The sequence below is a fragment of the Phoxinus phoxinus genome (assembly GCF_949152265.1).
Source record: "Phoxinus phoxinus genome assembly, chromosome: 2".
Lineage (NCBI taxonomy): Eukaryota > Metazoa > Chordata > Actinopteri > Cypriniformes > Leuciscidae > Phoxinus > Phoxinus phoxinus.
This window is the reverse complement of record NC_136877.1, coordinates 44,636,953-44,657,561: the sequence shown is the minus strand read 5'-3', so window position 1 is coordinate 44,657,561 and position 20,609 is coordinate 44,636,953. Positions and strand designations below refer to the sequence as shown.

Genomic DNA, 20,609 nt, shown 5'->3' with positions numbered 1-20,609 from the left:
ATGTTTAGCAGCAAAATATCACGCTCAGAGTTATATTTAATCAAACTAAAAGAAGAATTTGGGCCATGTGGCCACCGTGTAACTTTTTTTGTTAAAAATTAACAAAATTGAAATAATAAATCAATACATCACCAATACGTGTTTTATAAGTGTTTATATTTTAGACTGGGCGGAATTGAGTACATACGTCACTCACCTGTGTGTGTCTCATATCCGTAAATAGAGAAAAGTTGCTCCGGCTACTTTGACGCGTGTCTGGTGCGGGAGTGGGAGAGGTTAGTTGTCACAACGAGCAAGAAAGTTTGACATGGAGCCGCTAAATCTCCAACCTCCGGGGAATCACCCGTTTAGAAAAGACCACGCAGATCACAGGAGATTCGGCTGGCAAAAAGAGAACGACAGAGTCCGTAATAAAACAAGAATCAACATTGGCTTGGCTTTTCGGAGATGGTAAGAACCGAGAAATTTGAAATGTTGTAAAAGCGACGCAGAGATTGTGTTTTTATTACTCAACAGGTGAGTAAGGTATTTTATCGAACAGGTTAATCGCCATATGTCGCTTTCTAACAGAGTTCATTGTTCATTGTCATTTCATTTTGGTTGTTGTACTGTAATGTGTAAAGCTCACATCTTCAGCTAGTGAGCTTGAGATAATTTCCATCTAAAGTGTTGACAAGTGTAAGTGTAGTAGTGAATGTTTTATGATCAGTGGATACACATATTCATCCACACAGTCACTCAGAGCCGAAGCACCACCAAACAATGTTCTTCTGCAAAACGCATGCAGTTTTGTTTTTAACCGCTAGATACATATACATAGTGTACATTTTATAGGAAGCAAATAATCAGTTAAAATTGAACATTTGGATAAAATAAATGCAACATTATTCATTATTTGGCATTAATAGTCTGCCTTTCAGTTAATTGTTAATATTATTAATTATCACTCACATTTCTATATGTACTGAAGCAAGATAAAAATAAATAAATACATTAAAATGTCAACGCTATTAAAAAAACATGTCATTTTGGCAATTGTTGAACTTCCTCTATAATTAGACTAAGAACTAAAAAAACAATGCATGTAATGGAAAAAGAAGATCTGCTCAGAAAGGTGTTTGTGGGCTGTGAAGGAGTGTGGGCGGTTAGGTAAGATCAGGGTCGCCGGTCCTGCGGTTGGAAAAGTACTAAAAATATACAGGTCACATGAACATCCTGATAAATAAACCATATAAATATATTCATTCATTCATTTATTTAAACCTATGCTCATGTTGTGCAGTAATTCATCCGCCTGTAAGCAGTTCAATTATTTGTAATTATTTGTATTGTGAAATAGTATAATTTATTCCTGTGATCCAAACCGACATTAGTGAACGCAAACAGACATTTTATATCATCTTAAAGTGATTTGTTTGAGTGAAGCACTTGTAGTATTGTATTTGTTGTTATTTTTAATGAAGTTTACCTCAGAAAGTCTAAAAGTGTGTTTCATCCTTTCATTAAAGTGTATACTGAGGTCCCTCAATGTGAAAGGGAAAGGGAGAATTTCTTCTTTTAGGATATAAGGGACAAATAAAATTAAGGGTTAGAGTCCGTCGGCCTGGTCATCCTGCACGGCACAGCACAGCAAGCCTTACGGCCTGTTTGAATGTCTTCAGGGTAGCTTTTAATACATTTCTCCACCAGAAGGAGCTCGTGTGCACGTCTTGTCAATCATACCATATCTGTCTTCCTGTATTATTGCATGTACATATTTTACTTTCAAAGACTCTTAAGTGCTTGAATGCTTGTAACAAGTATCGTGTACCATCTGAGATTTGCTGCTACTTATAAAAGGGCATATTATTAATTCAGGCAAATGGGACACATATTGTAGTCTAGTACTAAAAGCAACATTATCACAATTTGAATTGTTCTAGTATGAAAGATTCCAATTCAGAACAATGAGAACAATGACATAAATTGTCTTAACAATATTTACTGTTAACTGCATATTAAGCATTACCTACACTGTAAAACATTTTTTTGGTTTAACTTAAAAAAGCAAGTTACATTGTTGCCTTAAAATTTTGAGTTCGTTGTAATTAAAACTTTGAGTTAATACAATGAAGAAGAATGGTTTAATAAACAGAAATTTAAAATAGTATGTTATCTTCACACATTAGTTATCGAAGTTGATTTGACAAAAGATAAAAAGTTGTGATAACAAATCATGAAAATATTCTGTCCTCATCGCTGTTTGTTTGCAGGTAAAAAGACTATTATTACAATATATAGTAATAATAGTATATACTTGTTTATGGTAAAAGACTAACATAAAACACACAATTACTATATACTTCAGATATCGACAGTGTGTAAAATAAAAAAGAGCTTGTTTTGACTCATGAACATGGACCTGTCAAAGGTCAAGATGAACTATCAGTTCAATCTGTTACTGAATTAAAAATGACATTGCACAAGGAAAATGTACATGCTCTAGAAGATATATTAAAAGTTTATTAATGGGCTTTGTCATATCTTTGTGAAAAAATCATGTCATCAATTTCTGGATAGATTCAGTATCTAATGAAATCATGCTACCTTCTTTACAAAAGCAATATGACTCAATAGTGTTATTTCAGAACCACGGACAGGGATTTAACACAATCTCAGCACATTGTGTAGCAGTGATGTGCTATGTACTAACATGAAAATTAATAATTTGATACAATACACTTATTGTGTACATAGATGTTATTACATTGTATTTATATAATATACCTGCATGTAATTACAGCTGTAACTAATTTCTGTAATTACATGTATAATTACACTCTTGACCCTTACACCTCAACTCACCCTTAAACCTACCCATAAACCACCAAACCTGTGCCTAACCTTAGCCGTGTCCACCTCTATAGCAGCAAAAGTGTTTTGCCATACAATATGAATTCAATAAGTGCATTGTACTGATTACTTGATGTTAGTACACAGTAAAGACACCTAATGTAAAGTGTGACTGAAATAATTCAACAGAAAGTCAACCAGTCTCACTCATTTCTTTAGTCATTTATCAAGTACATTATTTGATGCACATTCAAATGATAAATTCATAAATGTACAGGACAATGATTACGGTTAACTGATTCTGTTTAATTAAACACTCATCATTTTAGGTTTTGGTCTTGGTATCTGACATTGGAAAATGACAACTTTAGCTTCTAATTAGAAACCTCTGAATACTGTGTAAGTAAAACTCACTCGTTGTTATCTTACATGTGTATATATTGAATTATCTTGTGAGTTTCTTTCCCTCATGGGTCTTCTAGAGGCGGAGGGATTTTGTTGAAAGCTCAAAGCTGCATAATTCAAAGTGTCTGCGTCGTCAGCCTGGCATAGAACATAAAGTATGAATCATTCAGTCAAATATATTGCCTAAAAACATACAGTTTAGATAATATTTGTATTCCATAAAAATCATTTCGATTGCTTACCATCAACTGACGGTGCTGAGTGTAGTGCATCCTATCTTGAAGGAACAATGAAAAATTGTACATATTACAACTGCACTGACATTTAAACCTGTATTAAAACATACAATAATGCATACCTTTCTGCTGGTGCTTGTACAACCGCGCAGCCATAATAATAATTATGATCACAGATAAAATTATTATAATCAAAGCAGCTGTTGTCCAATGTGTCTGAAAGCATTTGTCTGTAGAAATAATAATAATAATAAATATTTAAACATTAAATTAAAACATATCAAAGCCATCGCATGATGTAATTTTTTTGTAAAACTAAACGGGCACCTGGCAAATCAACTTTTCTTCCTTCTCCAAACAGTATCTCTCCACACGTGGCCACAGCGCAGTAATACATCCCAGCATCATAGTGGCTGATGTTCTTGGGCAGGTTGTAGACACATGTGTGTGTGGTAGAGTTCCCATCAGATGTCCTCTCACACTGAGCGTTCCTGCGCTCCTGAGTGTAAATGATTCCTGGAGGAGATTCTCCAGATTCATGTCTGAACCAGTAGACGTTGTGTTGTCCTGCGCAGCTCTGAGTGACGACGGCACACTGCAGAGACGCTGAAGACTCTTCTGGAGGATCTGGATCTGTCTCCGGTCTCTGATGCTCTGAGTCAATGCTCAGCTGTCCACCTGAAAAGTTTATGAATAAATTAAGTGCAGTTGTACTTATTTAATTAAACACAATGTACAGTATGTAACAGTTTGTGATTGTTCATCTTACCTTTAACAATGAGATCCGTTCCTTCCCCAAATATGAACATAAATGCATATATAACACAATAGTATGTTCCAGTGTCTGATTCTTCTGTATTTGTGATGCTCAGATTAAAACCGCTCTCGTAATCTGCTACAAAAAAGCGTTTATGTTTGTCAAATTCATTTTCAAATTTGATAGGTAAAGCTTGATATGATGAAGCGATCAGAAGGGGTTTCTCTCCGACTCTTTGTCTGACCCAAACCACGCTGGATCTTAAATTGTTTGGTATAATACAGGTGAAGTTAACACTGTCTCCAGCTTGAACAATCTTCAGATGATTCTGAGCCACGACGTCTGCGTTATCTGAGCTGCCTGATTATCAGCATGAGAAGGAAAGCGTGAAAAGAGATTTAGTATTTGTTTGCCGTGGATTTTCTTCTTAGAATATTTATTAAGCACATTAAAAACAATTATGCATTTCATCTAAGTTTAACAAAAATACAGTTACTTACACTGAGGAATATTAAGCATTATGATGAAAAAATGAAGCATTTTGAAGAATTGTCTTCAGATGGGTTGAAATGGAAATCTATAGCTTGAGAAACAGAGAGAGAGAACATTTTTAAATGTATGTTTATAATAATAATAACAATAGAAATGCTATTAAACCCAAAACAATACATTTCAGGGAATTGTTACTAAACTTCAGCGCATCAATTTTAGCAGCTCCATTAGTGTTACTACGAACAAAAAATCATGCAAAAAAGTTAGTCTACAAAGCTGGTTCACAAAAGCGAACATAAAAAATGAATAAATTAACAATCAAATAAACAAACAAAACAAACTTACATCATACAGATTTCATTAATGATGGCAGGTTTGTGCCATGTAAACCATCAGACAAGTGTTATGTCCCTCGTTGATAGTGAGACTGAAAGAAAGAGAAACAGAGAGGTTTGCCTTTATATACTGTACACTTCCCTATGCTAAAGCATAGGGATTAGCATATTAGCATAAGCATTAGCATTAGCATATTTACATGATTCTACACACACACACGCGCGCGCACACACACACATGCACACACACACACACACACACACACACGTATATAAATAAGTAAGTTGATGGCCATATTTCATAGAATGTGCGCTGAAGACAAAAAACACAAACCAAATACAAACAGTTTTCTCTTATTGTAATGCTAAATAAATATTGAAATGGTAAACATAACATCTAGTTGAACATCTATTGATAGATTTTTAAAGCCTATTTTTTCTAATGTCTATTCAATAATTCATCGTCTGCCACACTAATTTAATATTTTTGAATTACCTTCATTTGGGCGCTTTCTGTGGTAAATACTGACATGCGATTGATTGACAGTACTTTACATTCATCATCAGTTAAAAAAAGCAATTACTGTAATGCTGAATAAACTTAGTCATAGAACCTAAAGGTCACTTTAAGCCTTTGAGTAGCAACTGTCTGTGTAGCGCTTGTTTGAAGAGTGAAAAGAAAATGAACGACACTTATGTGATGGAAAGAGCAGTGAATATGGTCTCTCTTGAATGAAAATGGGTCTTGGGTGTAATGTTTGGGCAGTGTCAGTGTGTGGGAGGGGAGCAAAAGCAGAGAGCCAGTCCTGTGGTTGGAAAGTGTTTTTAAACACACACAATGTATGTTGTTCTGAAGTTCACCACCGCTGACGGTTGCTGAGCATGCTCAGTTCGATTTTCGCACACTATTTAAAATAGTAGGGAAGTTGACATATTTAAACAAAGAGAAAATTACTATAGAGAAAATTGATTGTCACATTTTTTTTAAATGCATGTCTATTTTGTGATACAACAGACAGATTAAGTCAATTCCATAAAGGTCAATTTCAAAATTGCTATTCTTTAATTAGATTTACACAGAGCATTGGAACCCCAGAAATAATATACAATACATAAGGGTTTAAAGATACAGCCATTGCACCACATCAGAGATCTTTGCTAACTAACTGAACTTTTGATCTGAAATCAAGAGGTTGTTTCAGCCACATGTTTACCACTAACATCTACAAGCACATGCACCCCAGACATGACATCAAAATTGATAAAAGCATAGTAAAGGTATAAAAGACTGCGGGCTTTAGGCAAGTATACCACAAATCACATAATGTGTCCATATAAGGAGAAGATGTGATCTTAAACAGAGCTCTAAGAGGCCACAGTGTACGACATCATTTCCTGTAGAGTGACTGACAGGAAGAAGCTGTTCAGTACATGCAGAGCCGATGAGGTGAACATCAGCGGATAACATTTAACTTTAGCACTGACATAATAAAACTGTGTTAAGATTTGTATAAAAATGTGGGTTTGGATTGTTTTTCTTGTATAAAATCCCAAATTCCCAATTTTTATAAAAATTTTAACATGTACTGTACAAAATATATTATGTATTTTTATGCCATGTTTACCCAATCAACTTATGGTAGTGTAAGTACACACACACACACACACACAATATATATATATATATATATATACGGTCACTGTGACTTTGCCAAGTAAGACATGTTCCTGGTTCAACATATTTTGTTGATCCTGTCTGAAAATTTGGTCCTAAATAATATGGAAATGACAGGTGAATAACACTGATGTAGAAAAACTTAACCCTGGTTGTGAGCCTAAACTGTCCCCAACATCTGATTGGTTGATTGGAATGTTCGAGGATCAATAAAGATGCTGATCCAGGAACTTGTACTTGGTGAAATCACTTTCATGCAATATATACAGGCTATATACACATAAGTGCATCTGTTTGCACATGTGCGTACTTTTGCAAGCATGATTTGCACATATCACAGTTTGATCATTTTCCAAATGCAGGACTTACCCCACTGGTGTGTCTTCTTTCACACCTCTCTCTGAAACCACACATACACCATTCTCAGAAAAAAATGCCCACCCTGGCAACCATTCCTCATAACTGTTCAGCCTAGAGTCCTTATGTTCACTTTACACCTCGTGAACATGTAGTGCTCTTACACGGAAACAGCCTTCAGATAAACATAATGAAACTGGCCAAGTTATAGACTGACAAAAGGGAATTTAATTTAGAGATATGCTTAATAACGTACTACATCAATAATTGAGAAGTTTGTTCTTCATTTACATACACCTGAAAGCATGTGAATTCAGATGCAGTTACTGTACTGGGAGCTGGGGATCAATATCTAACTGCAAAACTGGGTGTCCTTGAGCAAAGAGTCCCATAGCATTTTAGAGGTATGCTGGACCAACATAATAGAAGTAGAGGCGTTTGAGTGTATCTTTGCACATGCAGATCAGCAAAAAAAAAAAAAAAAAAAATTACCTGATACTTGCTATTTTTAGATTATTGGGCATTTAGAAATAGTAAAACACTGAATGTGTTTAATTGGCAGCTTAACATTATTTAGGATCGTGTTTCTTGTGTCATTTATCAATTTCATCGCCATACAGGTACAAGTGTATTTAAAGAGACTCTATTAAAGGAAATTGGTTCTGCCCCGTCTCTTAAAACATCCTGACAAACACCAGAGTGTGAGTCTTTGTTCTTTGAACTGCTGAGTATAAAAGAGGAAGCAGTCTGAAGACTTGCCATCAACTGGACACATGTCCACCAGGACCCTTCAGTTCTCTTAAGTACAATATTTGAATTATATATGATATAATCTGAGCTGAATTTACTGACTCTACTTTTTCTATTAACTGTAATCACTGTTAGTGGATTATAATATTCATTCTGACATCTTTCCTTTAAGGTTGTAAGTAAACCCTTTAAACTTTCAAGCGCTTTATCAAGTTAATAATTGCATATTATGTATTTATTCTTTTGACATAATACTGTATTGTATTTTTATTACCAATATTTCTGAGCTATTTTATCTTATTAAAGTACTAATATTCGGATTTTGGTCAGTGTTTCAATTGTTAGTAATCTAAAATGATATTTAAACACATTTGTACATTTGCATGTTCCAGACTTCTGTTGACGTGTTTATTTCTCTTTTAGAACAAGTACAGGCGCTACAAAAATGAAGTTCTGGCTTTTGCTTACCCTCTTTCTCCTCAAATTTGCACGTATGTTTAAATTGTATTTTAATTGAGCATTTTGTTTCACATTTTTGTTTGTTACCATGTTGCTTGTTTGTTTTATAGATGGGACAAGTGAAAGAGAGGATTTAATTCACCAAACCCCTTTGCTATTTGCTGAACTTGGAGGCAGTGTGATTTTACCCTGCTCTCACTCAGATGACTTTATAAATTCTATTTCGTGGTATAAACATTCTATTGGCAAGAAACCACTTCTTGTGGCATATTCAGAACATAACTCAGGAAGCGTAACATATCAAAATGACTTTGACAAGACAAATCGATACTTTATCAAAATTGGAAGTGGCTCTTTTAATTTGAGCATCGCTCACGTGGAGGAATATGATTTTGCAAACTACTATTGTGCTGTGAGTTTCTTGAACATTATTACATTTGTAGAAGGGACGATTCTGCTACCTAAAGGTGAGTCAATGACAATATTTGACTGCACATAAATGAGTATTGTTTTAATGTATTTACAGAATGTTGCATTTCTTTCAGAAAGGGACAAAATAAGAAGCACCACTGTTCTCCAGGAGCCTGTGTTTGACAGACTTCATCCAGGAGATTCAGTGACTCTGCAGTGTTCGGTCATCAGTGAGATCTGTGCAGGAGAATACAGCGTCTACTGGTTCAGACATTCATCAGGATATTCTCAACCAGGAATCATTTACACCCATGATAACAGAAGTGGCCAGTGTATGAAGAGATCAGAGAACGGCTCTTCTACCCAGAGCTGTGTCTACAGTCTCCCTCAGACTGAACTCAGATCATCTGATGCTGGGATTTATTACTGTGCTGTGGCCACATGTGGGAAAGTACACTTGGGAAATGGAACTGAGTTGACTATTGAAGGTACAGCAATATTCAAATTGCTATAGACTTGAAATGTAGTACCGCTCTGCATGTCTTTGGTCATATCACATTGAATTTGTATAGTTGTTGTTTTTTGTAGCATATGTAATTTCACATATGTAACTTATTTCAGATTTACAGTTGGTCTGGAATCCAATTACTTTAGTCCTGGCAACACTGACAATCATGGCCATGATTGTGATTATAATTCTGCTTATAGTGATTCAAAAGATCTGCATTAAAGGTATGAGTGCCTCTATCTATATCAATTCCAGCTCTTTAGCCTCAGCATTCAATGCTTTCAATTTATTTTTATTTGATTCATATCTTTCTAAGAAACCATGAATCACCCCAGGAATCAATGGAAGCAGGTAATTGCCCCCCCCCTCCCCTTTCCCCCCACAAAATTAAGATTTTTTTTTATTAAAATGCAATTCGAATAAAGCTGCCTCTGTAGTAAATAAGGTAAACAGAGCGCCCAAATAAGCTTGGGATTACATTTAGAAATCAAGTTCAATAGTATAATAATTTTCCATAATTAATATTTTGAATTAACAGAAAATGTGTAATAGAAACATGTGTAGTAGATTATACAAAGTTATGTAGCAGAAAACAAATTTATGTTTAATGTTTTATTTTCATTTTCCCTCTGTAGTTCGTGGATACTGATGGATTAAGCCAAGAGGAGACACGGGTCGTTTACACCCAACTCATAATGCACTAGTTGACAAGGATGGATGAAATCATTACTATGTATATTGTGGATGTTGATGATCATGTTTGTAATTTAGATTACAGCCGGGAAAGTACTGCGTAAGTAAGACGAATTTACAGCCTATATCTTTCCGTAATTAGTATATTCACTAATTACTGTACTTAGTAAGTATAAAGTACTTACTTGTAAGTGTAAGGGAACAATATGTAAAGTTTGGGGAATAAAGGTGTAACAACCAGGAAAATTAACAATATTGTTCATAATGTAAGTTTTTTAGAACTAAGGGGTATATATTCTACTATTATAACACGGCGTAGCTTTTTGTTATAATAGTGTACCAATACTTAAAGGCTTTTGCACTGATTAAGTTTAGGCTTCCTGAAATTATGTTTCAAGCCAAAATTTTGCATAAATACTGGGGAAATATACTCTTGTTCCAAGACGGGTAAGTACAATAAAAATTTATATACAATCGGATGTTTTCTGATATTTACCCCAAATTGTACATATTAATAATAATTCATTACATTTATATAGCGCTTTTCTTGGCACTCAAAGCGCTTTATATAGAAGGGGGAATCTCCTTAACCACCACCAATGTGCAGCATTCCACCTGGATGATGCGACGGCAGCCATATTGCGCCAGAACACCCACCACACACCATATTGTTCCCTTATACATGTACGTACTTTATAGGTTCACTATAATTACCGAAAGGTAAATTAATTTTACTTACGCAGTACTTTCCGGGCTGTAATCTAAAGTGATACCGATTTTTCTAATGATTATAATGTTTGTAATTCGCTTATTTGTATATGAATGTTATGTCACTGGTTAAGCTCTGTAATATGTTGATTTTTGCTATGCATTACATACATTACTATGCTAGGATGTATTACTTTAAAAAAATAAAACAGTTTTTTTGTTGTTGCTTAAGTTGTTTGTGTGTGAATAAGGTGTGGTCCTCGTCTCCTCGGGTCATAGGATTATTAATTATGTTAAATGTGATGGTTTATTTCCTGGAGTTGAAGATATTTTTGTTTTGGTCTGAGTATTTAAAGCAAACATAAAAATCATTAGGATTATTTTACTGGAAAAGAGTTGTATCCACCACACTTACACAGTGCTGTCTGTCTCTCTATGGTCATCTTTCACTTCTAGATTCTTTGAGAATTTGATGACATTTGTACTGATTGTTTATGAATTAATTTTAAGTGTCCTTATGCTTTTTTGGATATGACCTGTTATGTAATGTGGTGTATAGCTATGTGTGAATGTAAAAGGTCTGCAAAGATTCAAAGATCAAAGTGCACTATAAGTAAGGGTTCATCCACAGACATTTAGTAGTAAATTACACATTTTGTTTAGTTGTCTGTTCAGAATTGTGATCAGTTTGAAACAAAAAAAAGAATGATTCTCAATTAATCCAGAAACATGCAGCTCTCTAGCAGAGCATGCTAAATCTGCTTAAAAAAAAAAAAACCTGAACAGAGGAGAGTCTGCTGGCAAAAAGAGAATGAGACAGAGCTCGTAATAAAACAAGAATCAACATTTGCTTTGCGGAGATGGCAAGAACTGTGGGATTTGAAATGCTGTAAAAGCGACGCAGAGATAGTGTTTTTATTACTTATCAGGTCAGGTATTGTATTGATAAATCAACAGATAAATTGCCATATGTAGCTCTCTAACAGAGTTTATTGTAAAGCATTATCTAACGTGAAGGGTCATTTCATTATGGTTGTTGTGGCACTGTGCTGGAATTTATTTTCAAGAAAGTACCGTGTCTATTAATGGGTGTCTTCAGATAGACAGCTTGAGATTTTATGAGCAGTAGAATAAACATATTCATCCGCATAGTCACGCAGAGCCAAAACACAACCAAAAGAATGTTCTTCTGCAAAATGTGTGCAGTTTTGTTATTTAACCGCTAGAGGGCCAGAAGTTACATTGTGCACTTTTAATAAACTTAAATATATGCATTCATTAAGTGGACACTTTTTCATATGTGACCAGAGCGGTATTTTTAATTTATAATTAACACTGACTACTCTCAACCACATATGTGTGCACAGCAAACAATAGGGAGAGGGAGTATGGAGTTAATATTGTGCCATAAATAAACAATCAAATCCAACATTTTGCAAACAAACTCGATCTGCTTTGCAAAGGAAAACTCGACTCGCAAACAAACAGAAAGCAATGTGCAAGTACAAAGGTCAATTTGAGTGAAAATGCAGTGGAGTAACAAATATGTATGTGTTTTACAAATATAAATAAATGAGCCTATAATTTCACAAATAAATACAAACCATCCTACAAATTGCATGCAACCTTTGAACAAATACCAAATCTTGTGCATACAAATGCATATCTGTCTGTTATGATTATGAGACACAGAAGCACTGATTTGAAACATGTGCTTGCCTTTGCCTACAGCTGGGGAAAATGAGCAGTGAACAGGTGTGTTTCTGTCTTACTTTATCTATAATTAACATTTTCTTTTGCTAAATGTTATTACATATCTAGACAGAAATCCACATCCCTTCTTTCCAGAAGTGCACAGCGAGCTAACGAAGTCGTGGAAAGCGCCACATTCAGCTCTCCTAAAGCCTTCCATCTCCTCAACGCTCTCGACTGTAGACGGTTCTGTGGAGAAAGGATATGATGCGATTGCTCCCCCCGAAGAAGCGTCCACCGCTATGGGATGGAAAGCCAAAGCGACACATCCGTCTAAACCTTGCTGCGCCACTTCAGCTCTCGCTGGCCGAGCATACACCTTCGCTGGTCAAGCTGCTTCGGCGCTTCACACCATGGCTGTCCTCCAAGTTTTTCAGGCCAAACTTCTCCGCTCGATGGACAAGTCTGGACCTGAACCGAAAGCTTTCAGGGACCTGCGCAGAGCCACAGATCTGGCTCTGCTGGCCACAAAATCAACTGCCCAGGTGATTGGAAGGAGCATGGCAAACTTGACGGTGCTTGAACGTCATCCTTGGTTGAACTTGACAGAGATGAAGGATGCAGACAGGGCAGCTTTTCTGGACTCCCCTATCTCAACCACTGGTCTGTTCGGCCCAGCAGTCAAGGGTTTCACGGAACGCTACACTGAGGCTCAGAAAGCGTTGCAGGCTATGCATCACTTCCTCCTTAAGCGTTCCAGCTCTGCTTTGAGCCGCCACAAGAGGGCGCTGCCTCCTCAGTCAGCGCCGCCGGTCTCCCATCCCCGCCCTCAACGAAGCAACAGCAGTTCCCAGAGCGACGGGGAGCCCGACCCAAGATTGTGTTGGACCCCGAGCCTTGAAAGCCTTCCTAGCCACGGCGAAAGGAAGGAAAAGAGAGCGTTTGAGTCCCACCGAGGCCGGACCAATCTCCAAAAAGCCTTGTTAGCTCAGGCGGCTGGAAATATCAATATTGTAGTAAACGAGTCTATTATGAAACATGCACACCTGCAAACAAAGGTGCCTGCCGTTTTTACGGCGACCCAAATAAAGCACGAAAAGAGCACTTTTCTGTCTGTTCTCCCTTTGGCTTGCGCTGGGGGTGTATTAAATGTAGGTTGTGTGCCCACTACGAAGTATGCACCCCTCCACATAACCACTTTTCCCACAGTATCAGTTTTCCGTCCGGCTCGCACTGGATGTGTAATGAATATAGGTTGTGTTAAGAATTCTAGCTATATGGGCCAAGGTCTGTGAGGCCATCCCTGGGATATCAGAATGGGTGTTGAACATAATAAAACGAGGCTACTCGCTATAGTTTTCTTGCATACCTCCGTGCTTTCTAGCCGTGGTCGAGACAATAGTGAGAAGCGACGTGGCTCACGTCCTTCGCACCGAAGTGTCGAAACTGTTAGCAAAAGGGGCTGTAGAGCCAGTCCCTTTATCACAAAGCGAGTCAGGCTTTTACAGTCGCTACTTCCTCGTTCCAAAGAAGGATGGCGGTCTCAGACCCATCCTAGATCTCAGACACCTCAACAAAGCGCTTATGACGTGCCCGTTCAGGATGCTGACAACCAAACAGATCTGAACCAGGGTGTGGATATGCTATCCAGAGACAATATTCCCCCAGGGGAATGGTCGCTTCACCCACGAACGGTTCAGCTCAAATGGAGCATCTTTGGTGCCTCTTCGCCTCAGAAGATAACGCTCGTTGCCAATCATTTTCCTCCAAACACAAGGACGCGCTAGCCCACGATTGGCCAAGCCACCCGCTATGTGCATTCCCTCCAGTCACGGTGCTACCTCAGGTCATCAAACAGATCAGGGAGAGCAAGTGTGCAGTGCTCTTGGTAGCCCCTCTCTGGAAGAACCAGCTTTGGTTCTCCGAGTTGACTCAGTTGCTGGAAACAGCCCCATGGCCGATTCCACTGAGGAGAGACCTCCTCATGCAGGCAAATGGGACGATCTTGCACTCCTATCCCGATTTGTGGGCACTCCATATATGGCCCCTCAACGGGTATCCGGGTACCTCCCAGAAGGAGTGCTGAAAACCATCACTGAAGCGAGAGCACCTTCAACCAGGCGCCTTTACGCTCTAAAATGGTCAGTGCCAAATGTGCTCTCCTTTTTACAAGAGCTATTGGACGCGGGTCGTTCCCCATCCACGCTCAAAGTGTACGTAGCGGCATCTCACGCTCATGTGGCCTGGGCAAACATTAGGAAGGAACGACCTGGTCGTGCACTTCCTCAAAGGGGCCAGAAGGCTGAACCCACCTTGACCCCCCTCATGGGCATGGTCGAGTGGAATACCTATTGAGGATATCTGTGCGGCGGCCGGCTGGGCCTCGCTGTCCACATTTATGAGGTGTTATAACCTGGAACTTCCTGCTTTGCAAGCGAAGGTTCTTTCAATATAAGAAGTGTTAAGCACAATTCACCATAACTATAAGGCCCGATGCTTATCTGGTCCTGTTTGAACTCGAACTACGGTTCTTATAATAAATAAGGGACTTGGCTCTTTCTAAGGCCCATTCCTTGGTTCCCTAAATGAGGCTCGTCACTGGCCTGGCCTCTATAATGATTCATACAGTAACTTTACTCTTCTATAGGCCTCGGGCGCTCTGCCCTAGGCTATAGTATGGGGCGAAGTATAAAGCACGCACAGCTTTTTGAAAAGGGTTCCCATAGCGTAAGCTACTTACGTAATACGAGAGACCTCTCGAAAGGGACTACTCGGTTACTAACATAACCTTGGTTCCCTGAGAAGAGGGAACGAGAATTGTGTAACCCGCCACGCCCATTCTGGCAGGCTCTGACGCGCCTGGGCGCAAAGCAGCCTGATTGGTTCACGTGCCTGAGCCGCCTAACCATAGGTTTGTGCAGTTGCTGCAGCGCAGCCAATGACCACGCTAGACGCTCAGCTATGTGTCTGCCGTGCAGCTGCACTGCGTTTAAAAAGAAATTGGCTTAAATATTATCAAGAAAAGGAGTTTTCCCATAAGCTACTTACGCAATACCTGTTCTTCTCAGGGAACCGAGGTTACGTTAGTAACCGAGTAGTTCTAGTGCCTCCTGTCTACCCATTTAATTACACAGGCCCTAATTATGCCATCTACACATTCCCATATATGGGTAACCAACGCAAAGGGAAATAATCCCATAGGCTACTACTACACATACATTCATTCTATATTCATGCAATTTCATTCAATGTTTATATGTGTCAGAAACATTATATTGTAATGGAAATTATTTTTGTTGTTACTTAAAGATTGTTTATAGTCACCAGCTCTGTGTCACGAAACACACACGGGAAAAGGTACGATTCAAATGCAGTATTTTAATGGGGAAGTCCGTACTCACAACAGTCCAGGCAAGGGTCAAAATCCAAGAAAGCAATCCAACAGACAAACAACGACAGGGTAAATCCAAGACGACGAAGTGTGGTGACATAGAACAAGGACTCCGTGACATGAACTGAGACAGACAGGGTACTTATACACAGACACTAACAAGGAACAGCTGGGAACAATGAAGACAGGGAACAGCTGTGTGAAATGAACATTGATGGGTAACAGACAAAGGATTATGGGAAATGTAGTATAATATGGATGACACCGTGAGGAACAGGACATTTAGTGGACACCAGGAATACACAAACCAGACACTGTGACACTCTGACTGTGATTATCCACATTGTCACAATTCCCCCGTGTCTTTGTTCATGAACTCTTATTTTTATATTATTTTGTCTTGTATTGCCTGTTTTCAGTTCCTGTGGTTTGGTTCCTGTTTACTTGGTTGTCATAGTTATTCATTGTTTAATTGATTAGTCTCACCTGTCTCCCATTGCCATGGTGTATTTAAAGCTCAGTAATCGCCTGATCACGGTCTTCTGTTAATGTTTTGTGTTGGTGTTTATCTGTATTGTTGCTAGTGGTTATTAAATGTGATGTCATCTTTTGTCTGTGGAAGCAAGCATGTGACATATCTGTAAAGGAAATTTGGTTCTTCCCCTTTCTTTAAAACAACCAGTCAAAGTGTCAGTCTTTGATCTTTGAACACTAGCTGTGCATAAAAGAGGAAGCAGTCTGAAATGAGACATACTACCAAATTTACACTTTCATCTACATAACCAGGATACTTTGGTTCAATTTTGTTGCACAATGTAATTGAGTTGAATATAGTGGATCTATTTTACTTCATTGAGCCTCAATCATTATTAGAAGACTGTAATATCAAATTAACATCTTATAAGGTTGTAAGTAATCCCTTTAAATTTTCATGAACTTTATCAAATTAATAATTGCAAAACAAATTGTCAATGTTAGTGGGATCAGCATGTTACAATAGTTCGTGATTGATCTTTTAAAGTTTAATTTTCAAACTTTTCTAGATCTGTGTTTATTTCTCTTTTAGAACAAGTACAGGCACTACAAAATGAAGTTCTGGATTTTGTTTACCCTCTTTCTCCTCAAATTTGCAAGTATGTTTAAATTATATTTTAACTGAGCATTTTGTTTCACATTACTGTTTGTTACCATATTGCTTGTTTGTTTTATAGATGGGACAAGTGAAAGAGAGGATTTAATTCACCAAACCCCTTTGCTATTTGCTGAACTTGGAAGCAGTGTGATTTTACCCTGCTCTCACTCAGATGACTTTATAAATTCTATTTCATGGTATAAACATTCTATTGGCAAGAAACCACTTCTTGTGGCATATTCAGAACATAACTCAGGAAGCGTAACATATCAAAATGACTTTGACAAGACAAATCGATACTTTATCAGAATTGGAAGTGGCTCTTTTAATTTGAGCATCATTCACGTGGAGGAATATGATTTTGCAAACTACTATTGTGCTGTGAGTTTCTTGAACATTATTACATTTGTAGAAGGGACGATTCTGCTACCTAAAGGTGAGTCAATGACAATATTTGACTGCACATAAGTGAGTATTGTTTTAATGTATTTACAGAATGTTGCATTTCTTTCAGAAAGGGACAAAATAAGAAGCACCACTGTTCTCCAGGAGCCTGTGTTTGACAGACTTCATCCAGGAGATTCAGTGACTCTGCAGTGTTCGGTCATCAGTGAGATCTGTGCAGGAGAATACAGCGTCTACTGGTTCAGACATTCATCAGGATATTCTCAACCAGGAATCATTTACACCCATGATAACAGAAGTGGCCAGTGTATGAAGAGATCAGAGAACGGCTCTTCTACCCAGAGCTGTGTCTACAGTCTCCCTCAGACTGAACTCAGATCATCTGATGCTGGGATTTATTACTGTGCTGTGGCCACATGTGGGAAGATACACTTGGGAAATGGAACTGAGTTGACTATTGAAGGTACAGCAATATTTGATTTCGATATATGCAAGTTGCATAATGAAACTTGCATAATGAAGTTTATGCAACATACTGTATAGTACCACCTTCAGTCAGCCAATTATTATTAATAATTATTCATATTTCTTTGTATTTATGTTGGTACATGAACTTACCATTTCAGCATCTTCGACCTTTTGGAATCCAGTAGTTTTTACCCTGTTGACAATAAGCGTAATATCAATGGTTGTGAACATAATTCTGGTGAGACTGATTCAAAAGAAGCTCAAAAAAGGTAAATATTTATAAATAATCTCATGGCAAAAAATTAAATAATTAAGTACACATATTCATCTCTAAATTGCAATTTTTTAAATTCTGATTAGTGGTTAACAATGTATATTTCGTTATTATCCAAATAAGCTTCAAAACAACCCAGAAATCAAAGGAATCAGGTAATCTATTTTTTATTTGCCCTGTAATTTTTGAAAAGATTGAATGTTTTAAAATAATTCCTACGCATTTTTCAAGTAAATCAACAGTCTGATATACATTCAAACGTTTGGGGTCAGTAGGATTTTTTTTTAAATCTCTTATTTAGTCTATTATACTCACCAGTTATTAATTTATTTGATCAAAAATACAATAGTACTGTAAAATTTTGAAATATTGTTACAATTTAAAATACCTTTTTTTATTGTAATATCTTTTTTTTATTGTAAACATTTTTTAATGTAATTTATTGTGTTGGCAAGGCTGAATTTTCAGCAGCCATTACCCCAGTCTTCAGAGGCACATGATCACACTATATTTGAAATAGATTTTTTTGGTAACATTCTTATTCTTTACTGTTTTCTGTGGTGTGGGCTGATCATGTTTGTCTTTTTTCCTGTGCAGGTTGAGGAAACAGATGCCTTAAATTATGTAGCCCTGAATTTTTCCAAAAAGCCTTCCACCTCAAAAAGATCTGCAGTGAAAACCAGCCAAAATGAAACTATTTATTCACATATATCACACACCACTAGTTAAGATCATTGCAAATGCTAGCTAAGTTAGGCTATTGCTGTTGTTACTTAGTTTTTATTGTTAGTTTTACCAGTTTGGAAATAATATACTTCTTTTTTTTTTTAATATAATTTTGATATCTGATCACTCTAAATACATTTTAGGCTACCCATATCAACAGGTCAATAAAAATACTGCCGGGAACAGTATTTCTCCAGTTTTTCTCTGTCTCCACCATTCCCTCTTGTCTCTGGTTGCTGGTGCACCCTAACATTTTCTGTCCATCATTTGGGGAGAACTGGTTGCGTCATTAGATTCTCGACATTATACATGAGTGGGGACGGGCTTCAGTTGATTTCCCAACAATTCCTCCACTGATAGGCTACACAATAACGCAAAACTGCGAACGATTTATTATCGCTTGTTGCGATTGTTAAACGTATTTCTTGCTTCAAACACGAACCAGCAGAGTCCAAACAACCAATCGAATCTTTTAAAAAGCCCATATAGGCTATTCATGCAAATAGCATTGATAGGCTTACAGTGTGAACGCGATGACACAGTGGATTATGCGAATAAAGAAGTCAATGATAAAACCCGACAATGGGCAGAAAGGTAGGTAAATATGCCTTCATTCTCCCTGCTTAATTCTGTTAAACCTATGGGTCATTAGGTCAGAGTAGTGCTTATAAAAGTGATGAACATAAGAATAGGCCCTATATGGGCTTTATGGAGTAGGTCTACTCAGGTTTTCTAATTGCATGGCGAACAGCCAATCGATATTGTGTATAACGATAGAAAATATGTTTGGGAGTTTGTTGTGGTGTTTCGATTGTGAACGAATCATTGTTTTGAATTAATATTTGAATGAATTTTTAAGCGCTGACTCATATTTACCATTCATGGTCTTGGATGAGCCAACTTTTTAAGTTTGGTTGTGATTTCTTGCCAGTTGCCATATGAATAACTAGAATTAAAGACAACTGCTTTCTTTCTCTGTATTTCATAAAACAGAGGATCAAATTATTTATTATTATTTTATTATTATTGTGGTGGTGTTTTCCCTAGCTTAGTGACAAAGAAGTCATGTCATGCGCTTTGCTTCCTTGTAGCTTTATATGCAGTGGTTTCTGATGCAATACCTTCTGGTCTCCTTCAGTTGTTGTGCTTGCTAATGCTGTTGATTGAATATAACTATTGATTTTAAATTGAGGTTAGAGGGTATAAGTATTGTTGATAAAAAATGCAACAATAATTTCATTAGACAGATTTGTTGTTCATTTAGAATTCCTCCAGCTAAAAGTTCCTGGAATTCACGCTTTCAGGATATTAAAGGGATAGTTCACCCAAAAATGAAAATTCTGTCATCATTTACTCACCCTCAAGTTGTTTCAAACCTGTATGAGTTTCTTTCTTTTGTTGAACACAAAAGAAGATATTTTGAAAAATGTCAGTGACCAGACAGTTGATGGATCCCATTGACTTCCATAGTAGGAAAAAAAGATACTATGGAAGTCAATGGAGTCCACCAACTGTCTGGTCACCAACATTCTTCAAAATATCTTCTTTTGTGTTCAACAGAAGAAATACATTTATACAGGTTTGAAACAACTTGAGGGTGAGTAAATGATGACAGAATTTAAATTTTTGGGTGAACTATCCCTTTAAGTGGGAGGAGGTTTTTATGGTTTCCGGGAAATACTGTGTCATTAAGATTGGTGGTTTAATTTACAATTATTCATTGTATTTATCCAGTTAATCAGGTCATAAAAAGATTTAGGAAATATATCGATTTGAAATGTCTATTTTGTAATTTAGGCTAAATGACGAGAGACTATCTGTCATCTTTTTTTTAATTGTATTTGTACTAAATTGTGTTGGTGTGACTTTAAGATATTTTTTAAGGAGATTTCTGGAATTGACA

General features: G+C 37.1%; 2 protein-coding genes across 8 annotated transcripts; one reads left to right on the top strand and one right to left on the bottom strand.

Annotated features, from left to right (window-relative positions):
- Positions 1 to 1,967: 1,967 nt before the first annotated feature.
- Positions 1,968 to 15,817, bottom strand: LOC306988685 (uncharacterized protein). 7 transcript variants are annotated; one of them, XM_079593814.1, is made up of 9 exons: positions 15,712 to 15,817; positions 7,102 to 7,132; positions 5,068 to 5,149; positions 4,731 to 4,813; positions 4,243 to 4,590; positions 3,801 to 4,151; positions 3,596 to 3,703; positions 3,480 to 3,514; positions 2,443 to 3,375 (listed from the first exon to the last, which is right to left on the bottom strand). In XM_079593814.1, the coding sequence occupies exons 4-9, from the start codon at positions 4,768 to 4,770 to the stop codon at positions 3,253 to 3,255; spliced, it is 1,005 nt and encodes a 334-aa protein (XP_079449940.1). In that variant the 5' UTR covers positions 4,771 to 4,813; positions 5,068 to 5,149; positions 7,102 to 7,132; positions 15,712 to 15,817; the 3' UTR covers positions 2,443 to 3,252. The 7 variants fall into 7 exon arrangements, with proteins under 7 accessions (XP_079449943.1, XP_079449940.1, XP_079449942.1 ...); XM_079593816.1 differs by having other exon boundaries at positions 4,731 to 4,807; XM_079593817.1 differs by lacking the exon at positions 7,102 to 7,132 and having other exon boundaries at positions 1,968 to 3,375; positions 4,243 to 4,581.
- A 956-nt stretch (positions 15,818 to 16,773) lies between these two features.
- Positions 16,774 to 18,716, top strand: nitr3a (novel immune-type receptor 3a). The gene is made up of 6 exons (XM_079593936.1): positions 16,774 to 16,834; positions 16,913 to 17,269; positions 17,348 to 17,701; positions 17,865 to 17,975; positions 18,104 to 18,135; positions 18,578 to 18,716. The coding sequence occupies exons 1-6, from the start codon at positions 16,789 to 16,791 to the stop codon at positions 18,707 to 18,709; spliced, it is 1,032 nt and encodes a 343-aa protein (XP_079450062.1). The 5' UTR covers positions 16,774 to 16,788; the 3' UTR covers positions 18,710 to 18,716.
- Positions 18,717 to 20,609: the final 1,893 nt, after the last annotated feature.

Coding starts and splice junctions, on each gene's coding strand:
- LOC306988685 (XM_079593814.1), bottom strand. CDS start 4,770: ATGCTTCATTTTTTCATCATAATGCTTAATATTCCTCAGT. Junction 4,152..4,242: donor AACGGATCTCATTGTTAAAG/GTAAGATGAACA, acceptor TAAACTTTTCAG/GTGGACAGCTGAGCATTGAC. Junction 3,704..3,800: donor AAGAAAAGTTGATTTGCCAG/GTGCCCGTTTAG, acceptor TTATTTCTACAG/ACAAATGCTTTCAGACACAT.
- nitr3a (XM_079593936.1), top strand. CDS start 16,789: ATGAAGTTCTGGATTTTGTTTACCCTCTTTCTCCTCAAATTTGCAA. Junction 17,976..18,103: donor TCAAAAGAAGCTCAAAAAAG/GTAAATATTTAT, acceptor TATCCAAATAAG/CTTCAAAACAACCCAGAAAT. Junction 18,136..18,577: donor CCAGAAATCAAAGGAATCAG/GTAATCTATTTT, acceptor TTTCCTGTGCAG/GTTGAGGAAACAGATGCCTT.